A 26,784-nucleotide genomic window follows, 5' to 3' on the forward strand; every position below is an offset into this window, starting at 1 on the left:
AAATATTTTCACAAACAGGGCTGTTAGCTGATATAAGGAATGTAACATCCAGTTGAGGACTGAATACGACGTACGTTAGTCTCTTAACGACGTTTCTACAATTAATATTTTGAATAATCCGTTAATATGCCAGTTGTGACAGGGATGATGGTATGGTAGCTGTAGCAGGCAGATTGACAGCCGTTGTTACGTGCGTTACTAGGTAATTAGTACGGCATTGGCCTTGTTGATTGTTACTATACTTTGAGGATTTCTGTGGCCTGTGGCGGACGTAATTCAAACTCCTTCCTACAGGCGTTTCAAACACCATTACGATACGGAAGATTAGGTTAAGAAACCACTGAGTCGTTGCCACATTTCCAAGGATGGTGGCACAGTTGCTAATGTCACTATCATTGGATCCAGAACACTATCTTCAAGATTACCATATAACAGTTCCATATTCACAGTAGAAGCAAATGTCATTTTAACAGCACTAAAATATATCAAGAACCAATCTGAACATAAACAGCTTATCCTTTTTCCCATTCTCCTTCGTGCGTTCGGGCTATGACAAAATATGTCATGTAAACATCCACTCTTGGTCGACAAATTTGCGTGTTTTAATGATCTGGCGTGTTTTAAAAGCTACTGGCCAATATGACATCGTCTTTTGGTGGTTACCCAGCCATGTTTCAATGGCCGATACGGCTGCAAAAACACTCAACAAATCTGTGACACCACTTCTTAGTCCATACAACTTAAATGTTACATCAAAGATCTCATGCAAAGGAGTGAGTGAGTGAGTTGGGTTTAAGGCCGCTTTTAACAATATTCCAGTTATATCACGGCCTGTCAGCTTAATGTGGGAGGAAAGCCCGAAGTGATGCAGGTCTCAAACGTGTACCACTTCGGTGAAACCCACGATCACGGGTATGGTGCTGACAAACCTAGAAACATAATCGGGGCGAACTGGGATTCGAACCCACAATCATAGGTTTCTGGCGTGTTCAAGGGACACGACTCTGCACAGCGAATCGCGGCGCCTTAGACGACTGGGCCACCCGTGCCCCCTCATGCAAAAGAGGGACACCCGAGTAGGTGTAAATACGCTACATGAAATTACACCAACCATCGGTTACACTGATTTTGGTTAGTCAGTCAAGATTTGGAAAGATCAAAAACCGATGATGTCGTATTGGCCATTGACGCTAAAGTCATGAACATTTATTGAAAGGTGAGGACCCTCCATTCTGCATCCCTTGTGATGAAAGATCAATGTTTCAAATCATCATCTATTAAATATCTTTTTCGTAGAATTAATTCTCGTTTAATTATTGGCTTTTAAAGGATTAGAATTATTTGAAATATTTTTATTAATATTTTTTTTAAAACATGTTTTCAAATTCGCAACTGAGATTGTTTGTGGTTGAACCCTCGAAGGCGGTTCAAGTACAGTGATATCAGTGTCCCCCTGTGAGGGTACATACGTTCCACATGATGTCTTGATGAACATATTATATTTATCTCTGTACTTTATGTATGCTCTTGTACCACCGTCGGTGGTCTATGGAGAATAGAGAATCTGATATCAGTGTCCCCCTGAGAGGGTACATACGTTCCTCATCTTTCAAAGTAAATCTAAACTATCACATTTATGTGTGTGTGTGTGTGTGTGTGTGTGTGTGTGTGTGTGTGTGTGTTTGTGTGTGTTTGTGTGTGTTTGTGTATGTATGTTAGGAATGTATAACTATATGTCGTCATGATATGGCTGAAATAGTGTATTGTGTAAAAAAATATAATTAAACTGCAAAAGATGTCAGTGTAGAACAATGTGAACATACATATGCTCATGTCATATCTCCTTTTGAGGAACTACCTTTGCTGGTAATGTTGTACGATTAAACAAACAACAAACAAAACAAATATTGTATATCAGATATACTTGATATAATATACATTTTGCTGATTATGTTGTTGTACGATTGCAGATCAATATTATGTTGAACGAGATGGTGGCAGTGAACACATTAGAAATCAGATACAAGCATTACATATTGGATCACCTGCTGTCTGAAATGACACCTGTAAAGACGTCTTTAATGAGCAAGACACAACAAAGGTGATTGTTATAATTATTTATTGAAACTGTTGACTTGTGGGAACACTATTCAGGAATACATCCTCGAAATCGCCTTCAAAGTGCGATGCCAGTGTCTCTTCAATAGAGTGATCTACAAAAGAAATACATCAAATCATATGATCTTGGCATATTTGACATGAAATTATTGCTGAAGCATACATTTTCAGATACAGTTATGTTGAACGGATGACGGTTTCTACTGTATAAAACGGATCATTGCAGTAAGATTTGCTCCACCTTACATTTAACTCACTGCTCCAAGTTGTTGATGCTCCTTGCGAACTCTTCCAAACTCACGCTTGAGTCTCCTAAATGGAGAAAGGATGTTGCAGTCAGTCAGAATAAATGTTCAGGAGTCAGATTTATTCAGGAAAAGGGTCCACATTACCCATGAGAGTAAAAAAAATACAAACATTTGACAAATAATTACATTATTTTAAAAGTAATAAACATTTCATTTGTATTAATGAAGTTGAAGGCAAAAGCTCTTACCATTTTCATCTGAGAACGAAAGGAGCTCCATGGCCGATCGTCTGTCCATTAGCGTCTCAGCTTCGGATAGGTCAATTGTGCCGTCCATGTTTGTATCAAGGTTATCCACATTACGTTTGCCTTGAAAGAAAATAGTCATTTTTGGAAAGATACAAAATGAAAGAACACGAATGCATTTTCGGTTAAGGAATATGAGATACTGGTCACTCTTAATCAGGCTATGAGTATTGATATCAAATGAACATATTTATATACATATAAGGTAACATTCCAAAACATATACTCTTTTCCATTTCAAATCGTCATCGTATGTAGCTCTTCGGCTGGCTGACTAAGATTTACATCAAAACAAATAGCGAACAACATTCTGTCTCATTCTGTAGTGCTTAATGACATGGTCACATTTTCATTATGTCCGTTTTCTAGAATAGACTATTCCATGTAATATTTTCATACATTCAAAAACAATGGTTACTTCTGTGTCCGTTTTTTCAGCAATATTCCAGGTAAAATAACAGTGGTCCTTAAATAATTGGGTGTGGCACAGACAATCCAGTGACTTATATCATGAGCATCGGTCTACGCAACTGCATGATTATAGAAAGCATCTTGTCGGTTACAATTTTTAAACTGAAAGCAGAGTTGGCTTTCGAAGCATTTCATTTATTACTTCCATTTGAACCTGATGTAAAAGAGGGAGGTTAATGTACTTGATACATCACCGATTATGTACTACTACAGCCGCTCATTGTTCTATAACTTAAACCGTAACTCCATTACAGTTTGGGAAAATAGAAGATACTGTATGTCAGGCACTTAATGAAGTACTCTTTGGCTTCGCTCACCCAACAACAGCCTGGCTCCAGTCAATGCTAGTCTGCCAACTGTGCGCCATCTAACGAACCGTCGTCTCCGTCGTCCCCAGGCATCAGACTGAGGGATGGAGACTATGGCCACAAGCAGGAGGACAAGGAACAAACGCATCTTGGGATGTATTCTGTAGTGAAAATAAATTGTTTTAGTGTGTGAGCGAGTTGGGTTTAACGCAGCCATGAACAGTTATATCACGGCGTGTCATTTTAATATGGGAGGGAAGGCCGAAGTGATGCAGGTTTTAGACGTTTACCACTTCGGCGAAACCCACGAGCACGGGTATGGTGCTTACAAACTTAGAAACATAATCGGGGTGAACCGGGATTCGAACCCACAATCTGGCGTGCCCAAGGAACGCAACTCAGCACAGCGAATTGCGGCGCCTTCGACGACTGGGCCCCCCGTGCCCACTGAATTGTTTTAAGAAGCCGCATTCTCAAGTGGGTGTGATTATTGTTGCTGATTGCCTTATGAAGCGCTGATTGCTTAAGATGTAATGGATTTGACGACTGACTATCATTATAAACAATTAAATCCTCAGTTAAATCCACATTTTGTAACCAATGCCAACTGAAATGATAAGTTACATGTAAACTAATCAGACAGATAGTGCATAAAGTATTACTCACCAGAAGGACACGAGACAGGTCACAGTTGTTATGAATGTCGTGTCCCTGGTATTTATACATTCTTTCCGTTCATCAACCCGTGAAGTGAATCTGTTGCCAAAATATGTTAAGTGCCTGTTTGACAGAAACGTGTAAATGTAAATATGAAAAGAGATAAGTATCTACTTAGTCCACACCTCCTAATTGTCCTCTTTACGAGGGCTGTGTGTGAAGTGTATTTGTGTGTGATATTTATTTTTTTTAAATTTGTTTGAGAATATTTAAAAGAAACTTATCACACCTCCATGTCAGAATATTCAGATCTAATTGGTTCATGTGATACTGATAAAATTCTACGTATCTCAAGTGGGAGGGAAATACATTTCTGAGAGGGACAATATATCCCGTATACCCCGCCATGAAGAAAACAGGCTGCACGTGTATTTATGAGCGAGGCCATATATCTTGCACCCTGCTACGAAGCACAAAGCTGCACATTGTTTACGAGTCAAAGAATGACACGAGAGACATCACAAGTTACCCTTAGTTCATTCGAGAAACGGTTTTTTATCTGTTTTCAATTTGTTTTAATTTTTAATCGTTGTAGCAGTATCACACGGGGTATATGTGAAATTGTGCGTCCCACGTTAGGTTTAAAACCAAGAGCTGGATACTGCTACAACTTCTAATATTTGTGTACCAGAGGTGTATATGTCCATCTCTGAGAAAAATATATTTTCCATTCAGCAAACACTGGAAGCCTTCAAAACAACTGACGCATGAAAATACCACTGGGTCACAGGTCAATTGAATTTGTTGTATAAGCGCACTTTACAGATATTGTCTCGGTGGGGCGTCCTCTGGACACTTTGGTTCAGCTGCTGTCACATCTGTTAACCACTTTAACATATATCACAGGGGAAAGGTCAACAAGAAAGGTGACATCGATTTCGAGTAGTTCACATAAGTTTGATAAATACATGATCCATATGTTTGAAGTAATTTGTTACTTATTGAATATTGAGTCACGGTCAAAACATTGTTTTCTATTCCTTCTTGTAATGACAATTTGTAACTCCATTTCGCAAACTACAATGTATATTTATCTATGCTGTAAAATAATATACACTAAAACCTCGCTGAATCCTCCAGAGCGCTAAGAGAAATTCTATCTCTGTTGTGGAAAAAAAAATCCGTTTTTTTTCTCCACGATCTACAACAAGTATCCCAAGAATATCAAATGGCCGGTCAATAACATAATACATAAACACACTTCATATACACCCCTACCGAAGAGGACAATTAGGAAGTGTGAACTAAAGTAGATACTTATCTCTGGTCATATTTACATTTGCACGTTTCTGTCAAAAAAGCACTTAACCTAATTTGGCAACAGATTTACTTCACGGGTTGTTCAAAGGAAAGAAAGTATAAATACCAGGGACACTACATTCATATTAACACTGACCTGACTCGTGGCCTTCTGGTGAGTAATCCTTTATACACTATTTGTCCAGATTAGTTTACTATGCTTGCCGTTAAAGGCGACTAGACTAACGGGATCGGGTGGTCAGGCTCGCTGACTTGGTTGATACATGTCAGTGATCCCAATTGCGTGGATCGATGCTCATGATGTCACTTGAATGTCTGGTCCAGACTCAATCATTTACAGACCGCCGTCATAGAGTTGCAATATTGCTGAGTGCGGCGTTTAACAACAAACAAACATGTAACGATGAATACTTAAAATAGGATTTTCTTCAAACAACTTATCATTTATGTATTCCTCCAGAGCAGACTGTTTTACAGTTGCCATTGGTTACAAAATGTGGATGAGATAATTGTTCCTAATGATAGTCATTCGTTAAAATTCATCACATCTTAAGCAATCTGCGTTTCATAAGGCAATCAGCCACTTGGGGGCCACGGGGACCCACTCGTCCTTGGCGGCGCGATTCGCTGTGCAGAGTTGCGTTCCTTGGGCACGCCAGAAACCTATGATTTAGGGTTCGAATCCCGGTTCGCCCCGATTATGTTTCTAGGTTTGTCAGCACAATACCCGTGCTCGTGGGTTTCACTGAGACCTGCATCACTTCGGCCTTTCCTCCCAAATTAAGCTGACACGCCGCGATATAACCGGAATACTGTTGAAAGCGGCGTTAAACCCAACTCACTCACCCACACCCACTTGAGAATGAGGCTTCTTAAAACTTTTCGTGTCGTAAAATGAACATTAACAGTGTAAATAATTTTTTTACACTATTCTATTATTGACACTTTTGACACCTCCATCATGGCAACTGTGTGTAATTTGGGAAACTTCTTTATTTTCACTACAGAATACATCCCAAGATGCGTTTGTTCCTTGTCCTCCTGCTTGTGGCCATAGTCTCCATCCCTCAGTCTGATGCCTGGGGACGACGGAGACGACGGTTCGTTAGATGGCGCACAGTTGGCAGACTAGCATTGACTGGGGCCAGGCTGTTGTTGGGTGAGCGAAGCCAAAGAGTAATTAAAAAAGTCCCTGACATACAGTATCGGCGGTCTGTAAATAATCGAGTCTGGACCGGACAATTCAGAGATTAATATTATGAGCATCGATCCCTCCAATGGGATACGATGACATGCATTAACTATGTCAGCGAGCCTTAACACCCGATCCCATTAGTTGCCTCATACGACAAGTATAGTCGCCTTTTACGGCAAGCATGGGTTGCTGAAGACCTATTCTACCCCTGATGTTCACGGGTCATAATGAAGATGTGATTATGTCATTAAGAACTACACAATGAGGCAGAACGTTGTTGGCTCTTCGTTTATAAAGCCAACAACATACGGTGAGGAGAGGAAATGGAAAATGGAATGTTCATTTGATTTCAATTTTCATATTCATCGCCTGATTAAAATTACCACTATCTCATGTTCCATAACCGAAAATGCATTCATGTTCTTTCTTTTTGTATATTTCCGAACATGACTATTTTCTTTTAAGACAAACGTAATGTGGATAACCTTGATACAAACATGGACGGGGCAATTGATCTCTCAGAAGCTGAGACGCTAATGGACAGACGATCGGCCTTGGAACTCCTTTCGTTCGCTGATGAAAATGGTTAGAGCTTTTTTCAATTCAATTTCATTACTACAAATGAAATAATTTTCTTCATTTGTCGAGAACTCTTGATAGCATTGAAGATGAGTACATGTGTGTATTTGTATTTACATTGACACTCACCGGCAATCTGGACCCGTTTTCTAGTATAAATCTGATTGACTCATGATTATATATTCTGACTGACTGCAACAACCTTTCTACGTGTAGATGACTCAAGCGTGAGTTTGGAAGAGTTCGCAAGGAGCATCAACAACTTGGAGCAGTGAGTCAAATGTAAGGTAGAGCAAATCCTTCTGCAATGATTCCGTTTTGTAAAGTAGAAACCGTCATCCGTTCAACATGTCTGTATGTGAAAATGTATGTTTAAGCAACGATTTCATGTTAAATATTAGGAGATCATATGATTTGATGTATTTCTTTTGTAGAGCACTCCATTGAAGAGGCACTGTGAAGACGATCTCAAGGTTGTTGTCCTGAATAGTGTTTATACAAGAAAATGGCTTCAATAAATCATTTTTTCAATCGTGTCTTGGTTATTAGGCGTCTTTTCAGCAGTCATTTTAGACAGCAGGTGATCCAACATGTCCGGGCGGAGCGCGTCATACCAAAAGACGTTAAAAGATTGTACTTGTTGTTACCCTGTCTGGCGCTCGGCATTAAGGGCTAAAACAAGGACTGGTCGGCTCGGAGTCAGTATACTGTGTCTGAGTGGGGTATTCATGTTAAACTGCGGCATGGTACCTAGTGAGCTAGCACTATAAATCGGCATCAGTCCGGACAAGTACAAGCAGCCACACAAACACACACACGTACATGCACGTCGCTATATAAGTGCAATATTCTTGGACGCGACGTTTAACCCCATTTGACCTCACCTCACCTCAACACGTAATGCTTGTAACTGATTTCCAATGTGTTCACTGCCACCATCTCCTTCAACAGAATATGGATCTGCAAACTTAAAACAACATTATCAGCATATGTATATTATATCAAATATATATGACATACAGTAAGTTTGCTTTAAACATCTTACATGGGTATCTTTTCTGCGTCATAATACACAGTCCTTATCATTCACATTAATATAGGAACATCTCTGGGGACAATCCACTCATGGCAATCTTTCATTAAAACTGACAAAACTCTTTCCATGATCATGCAAAATCTATTCTGAAAACAGAGTCCATTGTACGATTCCCATAATGGCATAAATTTATGTGTATGAATCACTATCAAAAAGTGATGGTACGAACCAAGTTCAATTCTGTCAAAACATCCTAAATTGTGATCATCTCCTGGCTTTTTCATTAAGCATTTAGTGGGATCTCAAAGGTCCTGTGCAACAGGAGTCGCTCGAGGAGACGGATACGGAAGTGTCCTCCCCGAGCACTAGTGGTCGTACAAGTGGACACTCTCCAAAAAAGATAGTCAGGAGTCGATCCCCCGTAACTCCACCTTAGTGAGTGAGTGAGTGAATATTTATAGTCACATTGGCAATATTTCAGCCATATCGTGACTAAATCAAGTTAGACAGTAATAATACATACAATTTGATTATAAACCCTGTCGTCAAAGGACAGTAAAACATAGATTATCACAGATGTATATTTTAAGACTAGTATGGAACCATAAAAAGATATCACGATAAATACATTATAAAAACGGGGCTAGGGATCGCCAGCAACTAAAGGTAGGCCACCATGCCAGGAACAGTGGGGACTTACTTACTTCTGCTACCTGCACGGTTCCCCAGCAGGATTTACGCCATCCCTTAGCCGCTGGCGATTTTCATCAAGTTTAGCCAAAATTAAAACAAACAAGTATACTACGACTAAAACGGTAGTAGGAATAAACTTACTTCAAATAATGTGGTGTTACATACCCTCTCGACGGGGGGAGGGGGGGGGGGGGACAATAATTTTAATTTTTCAGTACTTCAACCCCCTTTGAGGATACGGCCACTAACAATCTAAGTTACAAGTTGAACACTACTGATATATTAAAATGGTAGGCCCGGGCGAAATATTTCAATATCGCTATAAAAGATATACATATATGTATTTGCGAAACAAAAACATGAGTTTTGAGTAAAGGAAAATATTCTCGTCCATGAGCCTGCCCATAGGCCAAACCTTTTTCTCGCCCATGGGCGAAATATTTCAATATCGCTATAAAATCGTTGAATTAAGTTAAAATGAGTTAAGTTTTGTGTCATGATACCTGAAAGATATACATATATGTATTTGCGAAACAAAAACATGAGTTTTGAGTAAAGGAACATATTCTCACCCATGCATGGGCGAAATATTTCAATATCGCTATAAAATCGTTGAATTGAGTTAAGATGAGTTAAATTTTGTGTCATGATACTTGAATGAATACATTTAATGTATTTGCGAAACAAGAACATGAGTTTTAAGTTAAGGAACATATTCTAAAAAGGTATTTTCCTTTACTCAAAAACTCATGTTCTTGTTTCGCAAATACATATATGTATATCTTTCAAGTATCATGACACAAAACTTAACTCATTTTAACTTAATTCAACGATTTTATAGCGATATTGAAATATTTCGACCATGGGCGAGAAAAAGGTTTGGCCCATGGGTGAGAATAGTTTCCTTTGCTCAACAGTTTTAGTTTCGCAAATACATAAAGGTGTTATAAGCATGACACATGATTCAACTCATTTTACCTTAATTCAACTATTAAAATATTTCGCCCATGTTTTCGTCACTCCCTTTAAATAATTAACTAATTGTGTACAAAGTATATTGTATCATGTGAAATATACTTTATATTATATCATTACATTGCTATTTAAAAAGGGCCTTTGGTTGGATGTTTCCTTTACAGAAGTTTTACAAATTTCACCTTTTTTACATATTGCAACGATCTTTAATGAACCCGGCCTTACCTCTCAAAACGTTTTGACAGTTTATCATACGAATTAATGCGCGTGTACACCAATTCATTGGCCATATTTTCCAACACATTAAAGTTTAGTTAGTTTCTTTTTCATTTCCCATTTTATGTCTCGTTGATACATCACACTGGGAAAGTAAGTGACACTAGGTATGCAATATACAGGTACACGTGCGGTGTCGAACTGACCAATGGGCATTATGTTTACAGGCGATTGAGGAAAACTTGAGTGAATATTGTGACACTAAAGCAACTTTTAAATGCATTGTTACTTTTGGTATGAAAATGGTAACAGTTCAGAAAAAACAACAGCCTTCTTATGATAATTCTCATATTCTCATTAGGACGTTGTATCTAATTACAGTGTCGGCCTTATTTACAGGTGATTCTACAATACCTGCTCTCGGTCAATTACGATCTACCACACCACGCGTGAATAAACAGTTATGCAGGTGTTGCTGTGGGCAAATACCTAGCCTGAAAATGTATATTTTTTGGTGGATACATGTATTACAAACTTTCGTTGATATGTGGATATATTAAGCACAAAGACCCAAAAAAGTTTGGAAAGATGAATCAGTGCCTTGATATATTCAACGAGATGTGTATCATCGTTTAATGGCGTCATTCAATAAAAGTATGTTTTGAGGAGATATCAAAGGAGCCGCCCAATATACACAGTGTCGTCCGGTGAACTACCAGCCCACCCTGTCCATAAAAGTTATGTAATCGGTACACAAATATATTTGATGCGATGTCAGTGTGGAAGGAGTTTGAATTACGTCCGCCACTGGCCACAGAAATCCTCAAAGTATAGTAACAATCAATAAGGCCAATGCCGTACTAATTACCTAGCGACGCACGTAACAACGGCTGTCAATCTGTCTGCTACAGCTACCATACCATCATCCCTGTCACAACTGGCATATTAACGGCTTATTCAAAATATTAATTGTAGAAACGTCGATGTTACATTCCTTATATCAGCTCACAGCCCTGTTTGTGAAAATATTTACTAGATCTAGACATAAGATTTAAAGACCGATTGATTCATGATCAGCGCTATTTAGTCCTGTTAATCCGACATTCTCGCACACCGACTCCGACACACCTAATTTGCAACGAATTACCGAAATCACTCATTAATCAGTCTCGTTAATCCGACACAGTGGTCAGCGTACTCCGTGGTCATCTGCCCGCGAGTACACAACCCCGTGTTTTGACACGCACTGGCTGCAGTTATTAACTTAACAAAAGCTATTCAAACCTGTATGTACAAAGCTATACAAATGTAGTTAACAAATTTAAGCCAGATAAATGTGCATGAGGCCAGTTTAAAATACGAACAGGTATATAAAACATAGTCGACTGGTATGTAAACAAGAAAGCATGGATGACTTCATTAATATTCAAAGCCTGGCTACTGATCTTGGATCGTCAAATGCGATTGGAGCGACGCCACGTGGTATTGCTGTTGGACAACGCCCCATCCCATGCTATTGTCGACACAACTAATGTGAGATGTCACTTTTTGCCACCAAACACCACATCGCACATTCAGCCACTAGATGCCGGGATCATAAAGAATTTCAAGTTTTATTATAAGAAACAGCAAATGAAATTACACCTCGACAATGTTGATGCTGAAGAACCACAAGCCCTAGACGTCAAGCGAACAGGGGACTTTGAGAAATGTGCCTTCAAAATGTGAGAAACAGAAAACACCGACAGACTATTTTAAGTAGATGAAGCAAGTTGTTAAGACAGTAGCACTTGCATTCACACGAGGAAACGTGTGTGGTTGATGTGATATATTCAGTGAGTAATGTCTCTATTGTTACGTATAAATGGGAAAATTATTATTATTATTGCAATGTCATTAATTATAAATTAAGGAATGAATGAATAAACAACATAAAAATATAAATATTTCGTTTTTAATGATTTTATTACAAGGTAAACACGGTTATTATCTATCGTGAAGATGTCCGATTTTCGATCACAAATCACTTAATTTCGTTAATCCGACATACTCGTTAATCCGACACAATCATGTGCAACCAACGATGTCGGATTAACGAGACTGGGCTGTATGTCGTATACAGTCCTCATATTTGATTAAAAAAGTAAGTACGTCAACTGGGAATTCAACTGGATGTTATCTTCCTTATATCAGCTAACAGCCCTGTTTGTGAAAATATGTACTAGACATAAGATTTAAAGACTAGTAAAATCAATTGTAAGACCGCATAGACCATAAAACCGAATAAAATATGTCTTGGTATCATCTCTTGTGTATTAGATGATGGTAATGACCTGAAATGTTATAACGTTAGATTAGGACGGAGAAACATTAAAGTGTTTTATAATACTTGGGAACATGAGCAATAAGATGTAGCAACATAAACATGCATGGAATAGGGAAAATGGTGAAAACAAAATGAAATAGACTTTAATAAAACATTATTGTACTAAATAACTTGCAAAAGCGGTGCCCAAAATTGTTTGACCGTGTTATGTGTGTTGTAGACTGACGAATAGCTAGTAATTGTGTATGCCCTCTCCTCTGAAAAATGTATCACTCAAGTATTTGCATTGTAATAAATATAGTAATGATAAAACTTGGTAATTTGGTAGGTCTCCGACAGATATGATTTTCAGGGTTTTTTACACCTTTGATTGATACGGATTACGTACATGTAGTCTAGTCACTGTCTCTAATGTATCTGCTTGTTAGAAATTTCAAATGTCCTGTTATAGCACTGTTCCTAAAATAAGGCAGTTTCTTTTATCGGGTATAAAGTAGTTGATTCGTCTTGTCACGCAGTCATTTTTACTTGATCGAATGATTTCCACAAATAATTCCGGCAGAGAGTTTTGTATTTTATTATATACATGTATTGTTAATTGTAGAAGATGCTTACATCACTGTATCTCAGAACGTAAATCTGATAACATTCAAACATGTAATTAGTACACAGTTAATTGTTACATATAATTTCCTGCATATTCCTTTTTGAACAAAAAACCTACATGTATACTGAAATCGGTGTCCACTGTTAAAAGGCTATTAGTGCAGTCGGCCATGGTAAATGGAGAGACAATAATAAGGTGATTTATTATAGTCTGTTGCAGAATATGCGGTAAAAGTGTAGTCATTTATGCATATACACATTACACATATACAGATGAAATACACGATATGATACAGTGCAAGAACAAATTGAGATACGGTTTCTATTAAAAAAAATTATACGATTATGGATTTTATTAGCATGGTTAAATTTTCAGGCCAACACGGTTGAGATACAGCATCAGCATACTCAACTGGAGTTGTTTTCTGCCGGTCGTAAGTTCATTGTTTGACTGACATAGCATGATATAATAATCAAGGATTTCGAAGGTGAACGAGGGGAAAGGAAGACGCACGTGGATTTACTCTCAGGTTATTATTGTCTGGAGTTCACATTTTTGGACATTTCATATACTAATTGAACAGAGTTCACCTGCACATGTCCACTTTAGTCAGACAGACTGTAACCAAAAATGCAATGAGCTGTAGTTCTTAATCCCTTATAACAACGACAACAACAACCAGAATGAGGGCACAGTAAGGTTAAACAGTGTCCACCAGACAATCTCAGGTGGCTAACGCCATATCTCCCATCAAGTCAGCTCTATTTTTAAGCGCATAATTATTTTTTTACATTTTGAATCAAAGGAATTACAAAAAATCATATTTAACAAACCTACACATTACCAAATACAAAACTTTATGACCCTTTCTAGACTTCGTTCCAATTAACCTGGATCATTCAACTCGCTCGCGAAGGTCGTATACGACTTTAAAGTGAATACATCTACAGTGTACAAGTAACTTTTAACTGTATCATATATACTCATGATAAGCAATTATTTTCGTTCCTAATTCGAATGAGCACATTCTGAGGCTAAATCTGCAAAAGGACAGACAAAATATTTCTTTGTACAATGCAACGATACAAACGTAGCGGTTGATAATAGAGACAATGATTGAATAATCTGCAATATATCATTTGTTCTCGTTCAATCTATTGTACATATTGAAGAGATTGTAAAGTTTCAAGGAGTACTAAAATGTTGTGGTATTATGAATGTATTTAGAATATGAATAGCGAAAAACAGTCACCATATGGGATGTACATGTATAACTTGTCTTCCAACACCACGCTTGTGCCGAGGCCCGTTGTCATAAAACTAATCGGTCCCATAAAAGGAGCAAATAGTTTCGCCAAGTACATGCTATGGTTCACTCACAATTGTCAGACGACCTAATCATCAGACACACCAGTCAAGTGTGACCAGTGTACCTGCCTGGTTTTACCTCCTAATTACTGAGCTGCCCAATACTGTCATACTGTGGGCAGAGTAAGCTCCCTAACTCGTTGAGTGGTACAGATTAACCAGATTATGATTGTGTTTGTAAGTTGCGTTTAATCTGTGTCGGGTTGCAGTTGTTTTATTAGTCAAGACCAGGGGTAGTTTTTTCAATGAAACCTTTTAGCCGTTGAGTTTGTTTTGCATTCAAGATCCGGGGTAGAACAGATCTTCAACAACCCATTCTTGGCGTAAAAGGGTGACAGCGCTTGTCGTAAGAGGCGACTGCCGGGATCGGGTGGTCGGGTTCGCTGACTTGGTTGATGCATGTCATCGTATACCAATTGCGTGGATTGATGCACATGATGTCAATCACCGGATTGTCTGGTCCAGACTCGATTATTTACAGACCGCCGTCTGTGTGTGTGTGTGTGTGTGTGTGTGTGTGTGTGTGTGTGTGTGTGTGTGTGTGTGGATGTTAGGAATGTATAACTATATGTCGTCATGATATGGCTGAAATAGTGTATTGTCGATGTGACGTTAACATTGAACTATCTCACTCACTCGCTTAACATAACGACCCGTGAAGATCCGGGATAGAATAGGTCTTCAGCAAACCATAAGGCGACCATGCATGTCGTAAGAAGCGACTAACGGGATCGGGTGTTTATTCTCGCTGACTTGGTTGATGCATGTCATCGAATACCAATTGCGTGGAATTATTTTCATGATATTAATCACTGGATTGTCTGGTCCATACTCGATTATTTACAGACCGCCGTCATATAGCTGGAATATTGCTGAGTGCGGCGTTTAACAACAAACAAACACTTAAACATCATATACCTTTCTCATCTAATGATGATATTATTTGAAAAAATATATTTTTAAACTGCAAAAGATGTCAGTGTAGAACAACGTGAACATACATATGCTCATGTCATATCTCCTTTTGAGGAACTACCTTTGCTGGTATACTTGATATAATATACATTTTGCTGATTATGTTGTTGTACGATTGCAGATCAATATTATGTTGAACGAGATGGTGGCAGTGAACACATTAAAAATCAGATACAAGCATTACATATTGGATCACCTGCTGTCTGAAATGACACCTGTAAAGACGTCTTTAATGAGCAAGACACAACAAAGGTGATTGTTATAATTATTTATTGAAACTATTGACTTGGGGGAACACTATTCAGGAATACATCCTCGAAATCGCCTTCAAAGTGCGATGCCAGTGTCTCTTCAATAGAGTGATCTACAAAAGAAATACATCAAATCATATGATCTTGGCATATTTGACATGAAATTATTGCTGAAGCATACATTTTCAGATACAGTTATGTTGAACGGATGACGGTTTCTACTGTATAAAACGGATCATTGCAGTAAGATTTGCTCCACCTTACATTTGACTCACTGCTCCAAGTTGTTGATGCTCCTTGCGAACTCTTCCAAACTCACGCTTGAGTCTCCTAAATGGAGAAAGGTTGTTGCAGTCAGTCAGAATAAATGTTCAGGAGTCAGATTTATTCGGGAAAAGGGTCCACATTACCCATGAGAGTAAAAAAAATACAAACATTTGACAAATAATTACATTATTTTAAAAGTAATAAACATTTCATTTGTATTAATGAAGTTGAAGGCAAAAGCTCTTACCATTTTCATCTGAGAACGAAAGGAGCTCCATGGCCGATCGTCTGTCCATCAGCGTCTCAGCTTCGGATAGGTCAATTGTGCCGTCCATGTTTGTATCAAGGTTATCCACATTACGTTTGCCTTGAAAGAAAATAATCATTTTTGGAAAGATACAAAATGAAAGAACACGAATGCATTTTCGGTTAAGGAATATGAGATAGTGGTCACTTTTAATCAGGCTATGAGTATTGATATCAAATGAACATTTTTATATACATATACAGTAACATTCCAAAACATATACTCTTTTCCATTTCAAATCGTCATCGTATGTAGCTCTTCGGCTGGCTGACTAAGATTTACATCAAAACAAATAGCGAACAACATTCTGTCTCATTCTGTAGTGCTTAATGACATGGTCACATTTTCATTATGTCCGTTTTCTAGAATAGACTATTCCATGTAATATTTTCATACATTCAAAAACAATGTTTGGTTATTTCTGTGTCCGTTTTTTCAGCAATATTCCAGGTAAAATAACAGTGGTCCTTAAATAATTGGGCGTGGCACAGACAATCCAGTGACTTATATCATGAGCATCGGTCAACGCAACTGCATGATTATAGAAAGCATCTTGTCGGTTAAATTTTTAAACTGAAAGCAGAGTTGGCTTTCGAAGCATTTCATTTATTACTTCCATTTGAACCTGATGTAAAAGAGGGAGGTTACTGAACTTGATACATCACCGATTATGTACTACTACAGCCGCTCATTGTTCTATAACTTAAACCGTAACTCCATTACAGTTTGGGAAAATAGAAGATACTGTATGTCAGGCACTAAATGAAGTACTCTTTGGCTTCGCTCACCCAACAACAGCCTGGCCCCAGTCAATGCTAGTCTGCCAACTGTGCGCCATCTAACGAACCGTCGTCTCCGTCGTCCCCAGGCATCAGACTGAGGGATTGAGACTATGGCCACAAGCAGAAGGACAAGGAACAAACGCATCTTGGGATGTATTCTGTAGTGAAAAAAAATTGTTTTAGCGTGTGAGCGAGTTGGGTTTAACGCAGCCATTAACAGTTATATCACGGCGTGTCAGCTTAATATGGGAGGGAAGGCCGAAGTGATGCAGGTTTTAGACGTTTACCACTTCGGCGAAACCCACGAGCACGGGTATGGTGCTTACAAACTTAGAAACATAATCGGGGTGAACCGGGATTCGAACCCACAATCTGGCGTGCCCAAGGAACGCAACTCAGCACAGCGAATTGCGGCGCCTTAAGCGACTGGGCCCCCCGTGCCCCACGGAATTGTTTTAAGAAGCCGCATTCTCAAGTGGGTGTGATTATTGTTGCTGATTGCCTTATGAAGCGCTGATTGCTTAAGATGTAATGGATTTGACGACTGACTATCATTACAAACAATTAAATCCTCAGTTAAATCCACATTTTGTAACCAATGCCAACTGAAATGATAAGTTACATGTAAACTAATCAGACAGATAGTGCATAAAGTATTACTCACCAGAAGGACACGAGACAGGTCACAGTTGTTATGAATGTCGTGTCCCTGGTATTTATACATTCTTTCCGTTCATCAACCCGTGAAGTGAATCTGTTGCCAAAATATGTTAAGTGCCTGTTTGACAGAAACGTGTAAATGTAAATATGAAAAGAGATAAGTATCTACTTAGTCCACACCTCCTAATTGTCCTCTTTACGAGGGCTGTGTGTGAAGTGTATTTGTGTGTAATATTTATTTAAAAACATTTTGTTTGAGAATATTTAAAAGAAACTTATCACACCTCCATGTCAGAATATTCAGATCTAATCTAATCTAATTGTGATACTGATAAAATTCTACGTATCTCAAGTGGGAGGGAAATACATTTCTCAGCAGGACAATATATCCCGTATAGCCCGCCATGAAGAAAACAGGCTGCACGTGTATTTATGAGCGAGGCCATATATCTTGCACCCTGCTACGAAACACAAAGCTGCACATTGTTTACGAGTCAAAGAATGACACGAGAGACATCACAAGTTACCCTTAGCTCATTCGAGAAACGGTTTTTTATCTGTTTTCAATTTGTTTTAATTTTTAATCGTTGTAGCAGTATCACACGGGGTATATGTGAAATTGTGCGTCCCACGTTAGGTTTTAAACCACGAGCTGGATACTGCTACAACTTCTAATATTTGTGTACCAGAGGTGTATATGTCCATCTCTGAAAAAAAAAAAAATTCCATTCAGCAAACACTGGAAGCCTTCAAAACAACTGACGCAAGAAAATACCACTGGGTCACAGGTCAATTGTATTTATTGTATAAGCGCACTTTACAGATATTGTCTCGGTGGGGCGTCCTCTGGACACTTTGGTTCAGCAGCTGTCACATCACGACTTTAACATATATCACAGGGGAAAGGTCAACAGGAAAGGTGACATCGATTTCGAGTAGTTCACATAAGTTTGATAAATACATGATCCATATGTTTGAAGTAATTTGTTTCTTATTGAATATTGAGTCACGGTCAAAACATTGTTTTCTATTCCTTCTTGTAATGACAAACATGCATATACCATATCGCCATAGCTTAAAACTTAAAAAACACTGGGGACAGAGAATCCGAAATTCGTCGTAGTTCTTAAGTTCTTAAATATGTACCCGAGTCTGTAAATGTGTACGTGAGGCTATTGTTGTGCATATAATACAGCACTTACGTAACTGTAATGTCTTCAAATCTGCACATACTCCATTTCGCAAACTACAATGTATATTTATCTATGCTGTAAAATGATATACACTAAAACCTCGCTGAATCCTCCAGAGCGCTAAGAGAAATTCTATTTCTGTTGTGGAAAAAAAAATCCGTTTTTTTTCTCCACGATCTACCACAAGTATCCCAAGAATATCAAATGGCCGGTCAACAACATAATACATAAACACACTTCATGTACACCCCTACCGAAGAGGACAATTAGGAAGTGTGAACTAAAGTAGATACTTATCTCTGGTCATATTTACATTTGCACGTTTCTGTCAAAAAAGCACTTAACCTAATTTGGCAACAGATTTACTTCACGGGTTGTTCAAAGGAAATACCAGGGACACTACATTCATATTAACACTGACCTGACTCGTGGCCTTCTGGTGAGTAATCCTTTATACACTATTTGTCCAGATTAGTTTACTATGCTTGCCTTAAAAGGCGACTAGACTAACGGGATCGGGTGGTCAGGCTCGCTGACTTGGTTTATACATGTCATTGATCCCAATTGCGTGGATCGATGCTCATGATGTCACTTGAATGTCTGGTCCAGACTCAATCATTTACAGACCGCCGTCATATAGTTGCAATATTGCTGAGTGCGGCGTTTAACAACAAACAAACATGTAACGATGAATACTTAAAATAGGATTTTTTTCAAACAACTTATCATTTATGTATTCCTCCAGAGCAGACTGTTTTACAGTTGCCATTGGTTACAAAATGTGGATGAGATAATTGTTCCTAATGATAGTCATTCGTTAAAATTCATCACATCTTAAGCAATCTGCGTTTCATAAGGCAATCAGCCACTTGGGGGCCACGGGGACCCACTCGTCCTTGGCGGCGCGATTCGCTGTGCAGAGTTGCGTTCCTTGGGCACGCCAGAAACCTATGATTTAGGGTTCGAATCCCGGTTCGCCCCGATTATGTTTCTAGGTTTGTCAGCACAATACCCGTGCTCGTGGGTTTCACTGAGACCTGCATCAGTTCGGGCTTTCCTCCCACATTAAGCTGACACGCCGCGATATAACCGGAATACTGTTAAAAGCGGCGTTAAACTCACTCACCCACACCCACTTGAGAATGAGGCTTCTTAAAACTTTTCGTGTCGTTAAATGAACATTAACAGTGTAAATAATTTTTTTACACTATTCTATTATTGACACTTTTGACATCTCCATCATGGCAACTGTGTGTAATTTGGGAAACTTCTTTATTTTCACTACAGAATACATCCCAAGATGCGTTTGTTCCTTGTCCTCCTGCTTGTGGCCATAGTCTCGATCCCACAGTCTGATGCCTGGGGACGACGGAGACGACGGTTCGTTAGATGGCGCATAGGTGGCAGACTAGCATTGACTGGAGCTAGGCTGTTGTTGGGTGAGCGAAGCCAAAGAGTAATTCAAAAAGTCCCTGACATACAGTATCGGCGGTCTGTAAATAATCGAGTCTGGACCGGACAATTCAGAGATTAATATTATGAGCATCGATCCCTCCAATGGGATACGATGACATGCATTAACTATGTCAGCGAGCCTTGACACCTGATCCCATTAGTTGCCTCATACGACACGTATAGTCGCCTTTTACGGCAAGCATGGGTTGCTGAAGACCTATTCTACCCCTGATGTTCACTGTCATTAAGAACTACAGAATGAGGCAGAACGTTGTTGGCTCTTCGTTTATAAAGCCAACAACATACGGTGAGGAGAGGAAATGGAAAATGGAATGTTCATTTGATTTCAATATTCATATTCATCGCCTGATTAAAATTACCACTATCTCATGTTCCATAACCGAAAATGCATTCATGGGGTCTTTCATTTTGTATATTTCCGAACATGACTATTTTCTTTCAAGACAAACGTAATGTGGATAACCTTGATACAAACATGGACGGGGCAATTGATCTCTCAGAAGCTGAGACGCTAATGGACAGACGATCGGCCTTGGAACTCCTTTCTGTCGCTGATGAAAATGGTTAGAGCTTTTTTCAATTCAATTTCATTAATACAAATGAAATAATTTTCTTCATTTGTCGAGAACTCTTGATAGCATAGAAGATGAGTACATGTGTGTATTTGTATTTACATTCACACTCACCGGCAATCTGGACCCGTTTTCTAGTATAAATCTGATTGACTCATGATTATATATTCTGACTGACTGCAACAACTTTTCTACGTGTAGATGACTCAAGCGTGAGTTTGGAAGAGTTCGCAAGGAGCATCAACAACTTGGAGCAGTGAGTCAAATGTAAGGTAGAGCAAATCCTTCTGCAATGATTCCGTTTTGTAAAGTAGAAACCGTCATCCGTTCAACATGTCTGTATGTGAAAATGTATGTTTAAGCAACGATTTCATGTTAAATATTGGGAGATCATATGATTTGATGTATTTCTTTTGTAGAGCACTCCATTGAAGAGGCACTGACATCGCACTTTGAAGACGATCTCAAGTTTGTTGTCCTGAATAGTGTTTAAACAAGAAAATGGCTTCAATAAATCATTTTTTCAATCGTGTCTTGGTTATTAGGCGTCTTTTCAGCAGTCATTTTAGACAGCAGGTGATCCAACATGTCCGCCCGGAGAGCGGAAGGTCCGGAGTTCGATCCCCGGCCGCGTCATACCAAAAGACGTTAAAAGATTGTACTTGTTGTTACCCTGTCCGGCGCTCGGCATTAAGGGGCTAAAACAAGGACTGGTCGGCTCGGAGTCACTATACTGTGTCTGAGTGGGGTATTCATGTTAAACCGCGGCATGGTATCTCAGTGAGCTAGCACTATAAATCGGCATCAGTCCGGACTAGTACAAGCAGCCACACAAACACACACACGTACATGCACGTCGCTATATAAGTGCAATAATCTTGGACGCGACGTTTAACCCCATTTGACCTCACCTCACCTCAACACGTAATGCTTGTAACTGATTTCCAATGTGTTCACTGCCACCGTCTCCTTCAACAGAATATGGATCTGCAAACTTAAAACAACATTATCAGCATATGTATATTATATCAAATATATATGACATACAGTAAGTTTGCTTTAAACATCTTACACGGGTATCTTTTCTGCGTCATAATACACAGTACTTATCATTCACATTAATATAGGAACATCTCTGGGGACAATCCACTCATGGCAATCTTTCATTAAAACTGACAAAACTCTTTCCATGATCATGCAAAATCTATTCTGAAAACAGAGTCCATTGTACGATTCCCATAATGGCATAAATTTATGTGTATGAATCACTATCATATAGTGATGGTACGAACCAAGTTCAATTCTGTCAAAACATCCTAAATTGTGATCCTCTCCTGGCTGTTTCATGAAGCATTTAGTGGGATCTCAAAGGTCCTGTGCAACAGGAGTCGCTCGAGGAGACGGATACGGAAGTGTCCTCCCCGAGCACTAGTGGTCGTACAAGTGGACACTCTCCCAAAAAGATAGTCAGGAGTGGATCCCCCGTAACTCCACCTTAGTGTGTGAGTGAGTGAATATTTATAGTCACATTGGCAATATTTCAGCCATATCGTGACTAAATCAAGTTAGACAGTAATAATACATACAATTTGATTTAAAACCTATCGTCAAAGGACAGTAAAATAACTAGATTATCACAGATGTATATTTTTAAGACTAGTATGGAACCGTAAAAAGGTATCACGATAAATACATTATAAAAACGGGGCTAGGGTCGCCAGCAACTAAAGGCAGGCCACCATACTAGGAACAGTGGGGACTTACAATACTTCTGCTACCTGCACGGTTCCCCAGCAGGATTTACGCCATCCCTTAGCCGCTGGCGATTTTCATTGAGTTTAGCCAAAATTAAAACAAATACCCAATACTACGACTAAAACGGTAGTAGGAATAAACTTACTTCGAATGATGTGGTGTTACATACCCTCTCGACGGGGGGGGGGACAATAATTTTAATTTTTCAGTACTTCAATCCCCTTTGAGGATACGGCCACTAACAATCTAAGTTACAAGTTGAACACTACTGATATATTAAAATGGTATCTTTGTACACATATTCAAAATTTATTCAGCAACCCATGCTTGCTGTAAAAGGTGACTATGCTTGTCGTAAAAGGCGACTAACGGGATCGGGTGGTCAGGCTCGCTGACTTTGTTAATGCATGTCATCGATCCCAATTGTGTGGATCGATGCTCATGATGTCAATCACTGGATTGTCTGGTCCAGATTCGATTATTTACAGACCGCCGTCATATAGCTGGATTATTGCTGAGTGCGGCGTTAAACAACAAACAAACCAATCCTGTGACATTGAATAAGATTTAATGCAAAGATAGTTTTTTTACCAAATCTGAAACAATTTCGGTTTGCAACAGATAAAAGTCTCCTGTAAGTGTTCAAATGGTTTAATTTGCCATAATGACATCAGAAAATGCGTGATTTCATAAAAAAAAACATGAACATGCCAAAATGTCAATTTACAATCAATAGCGTGTGTGTCCACCTCTGGTTGCGATGCAAGCAACACATCTTCGTCTCATGGAATCGCACAAAGTCATGTGGGATATCTGTCCATATCTGCTGGAGCATGTTTCGTAGTTCCTGGAGTGTCTGTGGAACACGTGGTTGACGTCGAAGGCGCCGTTCAATCTCATCCCACATGTGCTCGATTCGTGAGAGATCAGGGGAGCGAGCCGGCCAGGGGATGACATTCACGTTGTTTTGTTGAAGAGAATCCTGAACAAGTCGAGCAATTTGAGGCCGGGCGTTGTCATGTTGAAAGGTAATGCCTGAGCCATGACGACGCAAAAACGGTAGAACAACAGGGTCGATGATCTCGTCGAGGTAGCGCTGTCCATTGAGATTTCCCTCTACCACTATCAAATGGGTCCTCTGTCTTGCTGTAATCCCACCCCATACCATAACGCTGCCGCCCCCGAACCGATCTTCTTCCATGACACAATGATTGACGTAACGTTCACCTCGACGTCGAATCCGTCCATCGCTATGACTGAGGTGAAAACGAGACTCGTCAGTGAATAGAACTTGTCCCGAATGCATGGCCGTCCAGCGTAAACGCTGTCTGCACCACTGTAGACGTGCTTGAAGGTGGTTTCCTGTCAAAATGGGACGTCTTGCGGGTCTTCTGGCGACAATCCCTGCACATCTGAGGCGGCGACGTACGGTTTGTAAAGATATTCGTCGAAGGCCAGGGATGCTTCTTGCAGTCACTGTTGCTGGCTGGAATCGATTTCGTAGGTCTGTTGTTCTAATGCAGTTGTCTTGTCGATTTTTGGTTACGCGTGGCCTGCCACTCCGAGGATGGTCTCTGTCTGCATTCGTCTGTTGCCAACGTTGCCATAAACACCAAATGGTGTTTCTGTAGGCGTTAAATTGTCATGCAACATCACGTTGACTCGATCCTGCTTCAAGCATACCAATGGCTCGCAGACGCTCATTTTCGGACAGGCGTGGCATTTCGTAATGTTGAATAGTTGCGTAATTTTGTTGTTTTTCTGAGTTGATGTTGTCAGCACGATGCTAAACAATGCATATGGAATCCCGTTAACGCACATGTTTTTATACCCATTCTTCGGTAGTGAAATGCATGGGGCTTGCATAAAAGCCAACCTTTGCATGGAATGCATGCTTTTCTGTAGCAGTTGCGTTTTTGTGACTTGAATCCATACATGTACTACGATATTGAAAACCAAACTTTACTTGTTTGAACAATACACTAAAATATTGGTGTCACAAGAACTTTTGTTGTTGAGCATATGTATCCCTTGTGATGGAAAAATCAATACAGTCAGGCAGTACATGCTAGACTGTGATTCTTTCATCCCTTCATCCCTTCATCACAAGGGATACAGAATGGAGGATCCTCACCTTTCAATATATATTCATTAGTACATCTTGAATGGCCAATACGACGTCGTCGCATAATGACCTCACCAAATCTGGACGAGGGAGACGACAGTAATTTGGTGGGAGATATGTTAGAAAGTTTAATATTTGCAGCAGAAACGTCAGGCTTTATCCTTATACCAAGATGTAGAATAAGGGATTGTTTCTTGAGATAGAGATCCTCATACAGTTGATTAAATACGCAGTGATTAGATGGAGTGGAAAACAGTTTTGTAATGTATTGTAAGGATAGTTTTAAGCGATCGTGTTTGAGGGGTGGTTCATCAGCCTCAACATACAAGCTGTTGATAGAAGTTCTGAAAGCACCAAAACAGAGTCTCAGACCTTGATGATGGATGGCATCCAATATTTTAAAATTACTTTTACAGGCCCCACCATAGATGATGGAACCATAATCTAGTTTAGAGCGAATGAGTGCTCTGTACAGTTGGAGGAGCGTTTTCTGATCCCCTCCCTACTTGGAATTTGAAACGACGTTCAACAATTCAAGGGCCTTCATACATTTATTTTTCAAATATTTTAAGTGCGACAAAAAGGTCAGAAGATTATCAAATATTATGCCCAAGGACTTGGCCTCTTTTACAACTTGAATAGGAGTGTTATCCAAAACTAGTTCTGGGTCGTTATGTGGTTTGTATTTTCTACAAAAATGTATACAATTTGTTTTTTTATTTAGAAAATTTAAAACCGTTTTCTAAAACCATTTATATATTTTATTTAGACATAATTGCAATTGTCTTTCAATAGAATGCATATTTTTACCGCGACAAGATATGTTAAAATCATACACAAAAGGGATCCATCAATCGAATCATTTAAAACCTTGGAAAGAGTATTTATTTTAATACTAAACAAAGTGACAGACACCATACTGCCTTGTGGGACACCCTGATCCTGATTATAATTATCAGACATGGTAGGACCCACACGAACTTGAAATTGTCTATCTGATAAAAATAAATTGAGGCAAACGGCCGCGTATTCCAAAATCATGTAAATCTTTTAAAATACCATGCTTCCATGTAGTGTCATATGCTTTTTCTAAATCGAAAAAGATAGATACTGCATGTTGCTTGTTAATAATGGCATTCTTAACGAATGACTCTAATCGAAACAAATGGTCAACAGTACTTCGATTTTTCCGAAATCCACACTGAATATTAGTAATTAAATTATAAGATTCCAAGTACCATGTTAATCTATTGTTGACCATGCGTTCCATGGTTTTGCAAAGGCAGCTGGTCAATGAAATAGGTCTATAATTTGAGGGATCCGTATGATCCCGTCCTGGTTTCGGTATGGGAACAACTATGGCATCGTGCCATTAAGACGGAAAGTTGCCAGATGTCCATACTTCATGAAATATTAATAGAAGGATTTCTAAGCAAGTTTCTGGTAAGTGTTTTAATAGTTGATAATGTATGTTATCAACTCCTGTGGCAGAATCATGAGCTTGCCCAAGGGCAGTGTGAAGCTCATGAATAGAAAATATTTCATTATAATCTTCCCCATTTACTGATTTAAGATGAATAGTTTTCTTTTCTTGCTGCTTTTATATATATATTTTTTAAATTGAGGTACATAGCTAGATGCAGAAGAATGTTTAGCCAAAGTTTCACCAAGTTTATTTGCAATGTCTTAAGTATTTGTCAATAATTCATTCCCATTTTTAAGATGGCGAATGTAAGATTTAGAACCCTTACCTTTGATTCGTTGGATCATGTTCCATACTTTTGACATTGGCGTACGTGAGTTTATCTTTGAAAGGTAACTCTGCCAAGACTGGCGTTTATTTTGTTTAAACGTTCGCCGAGCTTTAGCATTTAAAATTTAAAATTGATTCAAATTATGTACCATAGGATGGCGACGGAAATAATGCTCTGCCTTTTTCCGAGCCTTCCGAGCTTGTCCAATTGGCTTACAGGTCGACATTGATTAACCATTCAAACTC

The 26,784-nt window shown here is 39.0% G+C and overlaps 1 protein-coding gene and 3 long non-coding RNA genes across 4 annotated transcripts; 2 read left to right on the plus strand and 2 right to left on the minus strand.

Annotated features, from left to right (window-relative positions):
• Positions 1-2,102: 2,102 nt before the first annotated feature.
• On the minus strand, positions 2,103-4,143 carry LOC124151788. The gene is made up of 5 exons (XM_048401608.1): positions 4,117-4,143; positions 3,460-3,611; positions 2,615-2,734; positions 2,365-2,430; positions 2,103-2,213 (listed from the first exon to the last, which is right to left on the minus strand). Exons 2-4 carry the CDS (start codon positions 3,596-3,598, stop codon positions 2,372-2,374), a joined length of 318 nt encoding a protein of 105 aa, XP_048257565.1. The 5' UTR covers positions 3,599-3,611; positions 4,117-4,143; the 3' UTR covers positions 2,103-2,213; positions 2,365-2,371.
• Positions 4,144-5,554: 1,411 nt separating this feature from the next.
• Positions 5,555-7,737, plus strand: LOC124151787. The gene is made up of 5 exons (XR_007222742.1): positions 5,555-5,581; positions 6,435-6,586; positions 7,088-7,207; positions 7,418-7,483; positions 7,636-7,737. It is a non-coding gene; the product is annotated as an uncharacterized LOC124151787 (long non-coding RNA).
• Positions 7,738-15,655: 7,918 nt separating this feature from the next.
• Positions 15,656-17,689, minus strand: LOC124151786. The gene is made up of 5 exons (XR_006863410.2): positions 17,669-17,689; positions 17,011-17,162; positions 16,163-16,282; positions 15,913-15,978; positions 15,656-15,761 (listed from the first exon to the last, which is right to left on the minus strand). It is a non-coding gene; the product is annotated as an uncharacterized LOC124151786 (long non-coding RNA).
• Positions 17,690-19,240: 1,551 nt separating this feature from the next.
• On the plus strand, positions 19,241-21,432 carry LOC124151785. The gene is made up of 5 exons (XR_006863409.2): positions 19,241-19,296; positions 20,145-20,296; positions 20,777-20,896; positions 21,107-21,172; positions 21,325-21,432. It is a non-coding gene; the product is annotated as an uncharacterized LOC124151785 (long non-coding RNA).
• The last annotated feature ends 5,352 nt before the right edge of the window (positions 21,433-26,784 follow it).

The sequence above is a fragment of the Haliotis rufescens genome, unplaced genomic scaffold (assembly GCF_023055435.1).
Source record: "Haliotis rufescens isolate VD_foot unplaced genomic scaffold, xgHalRufe1.0.p SCAF_23, whole genome shotgun sequence".
Lineage (NCBI taxonomy): Eukaryota > Metazoa > Mollusca > Gastropoda > Lepetellida > Haliotidae > Haliotis > Haliotis rufescens.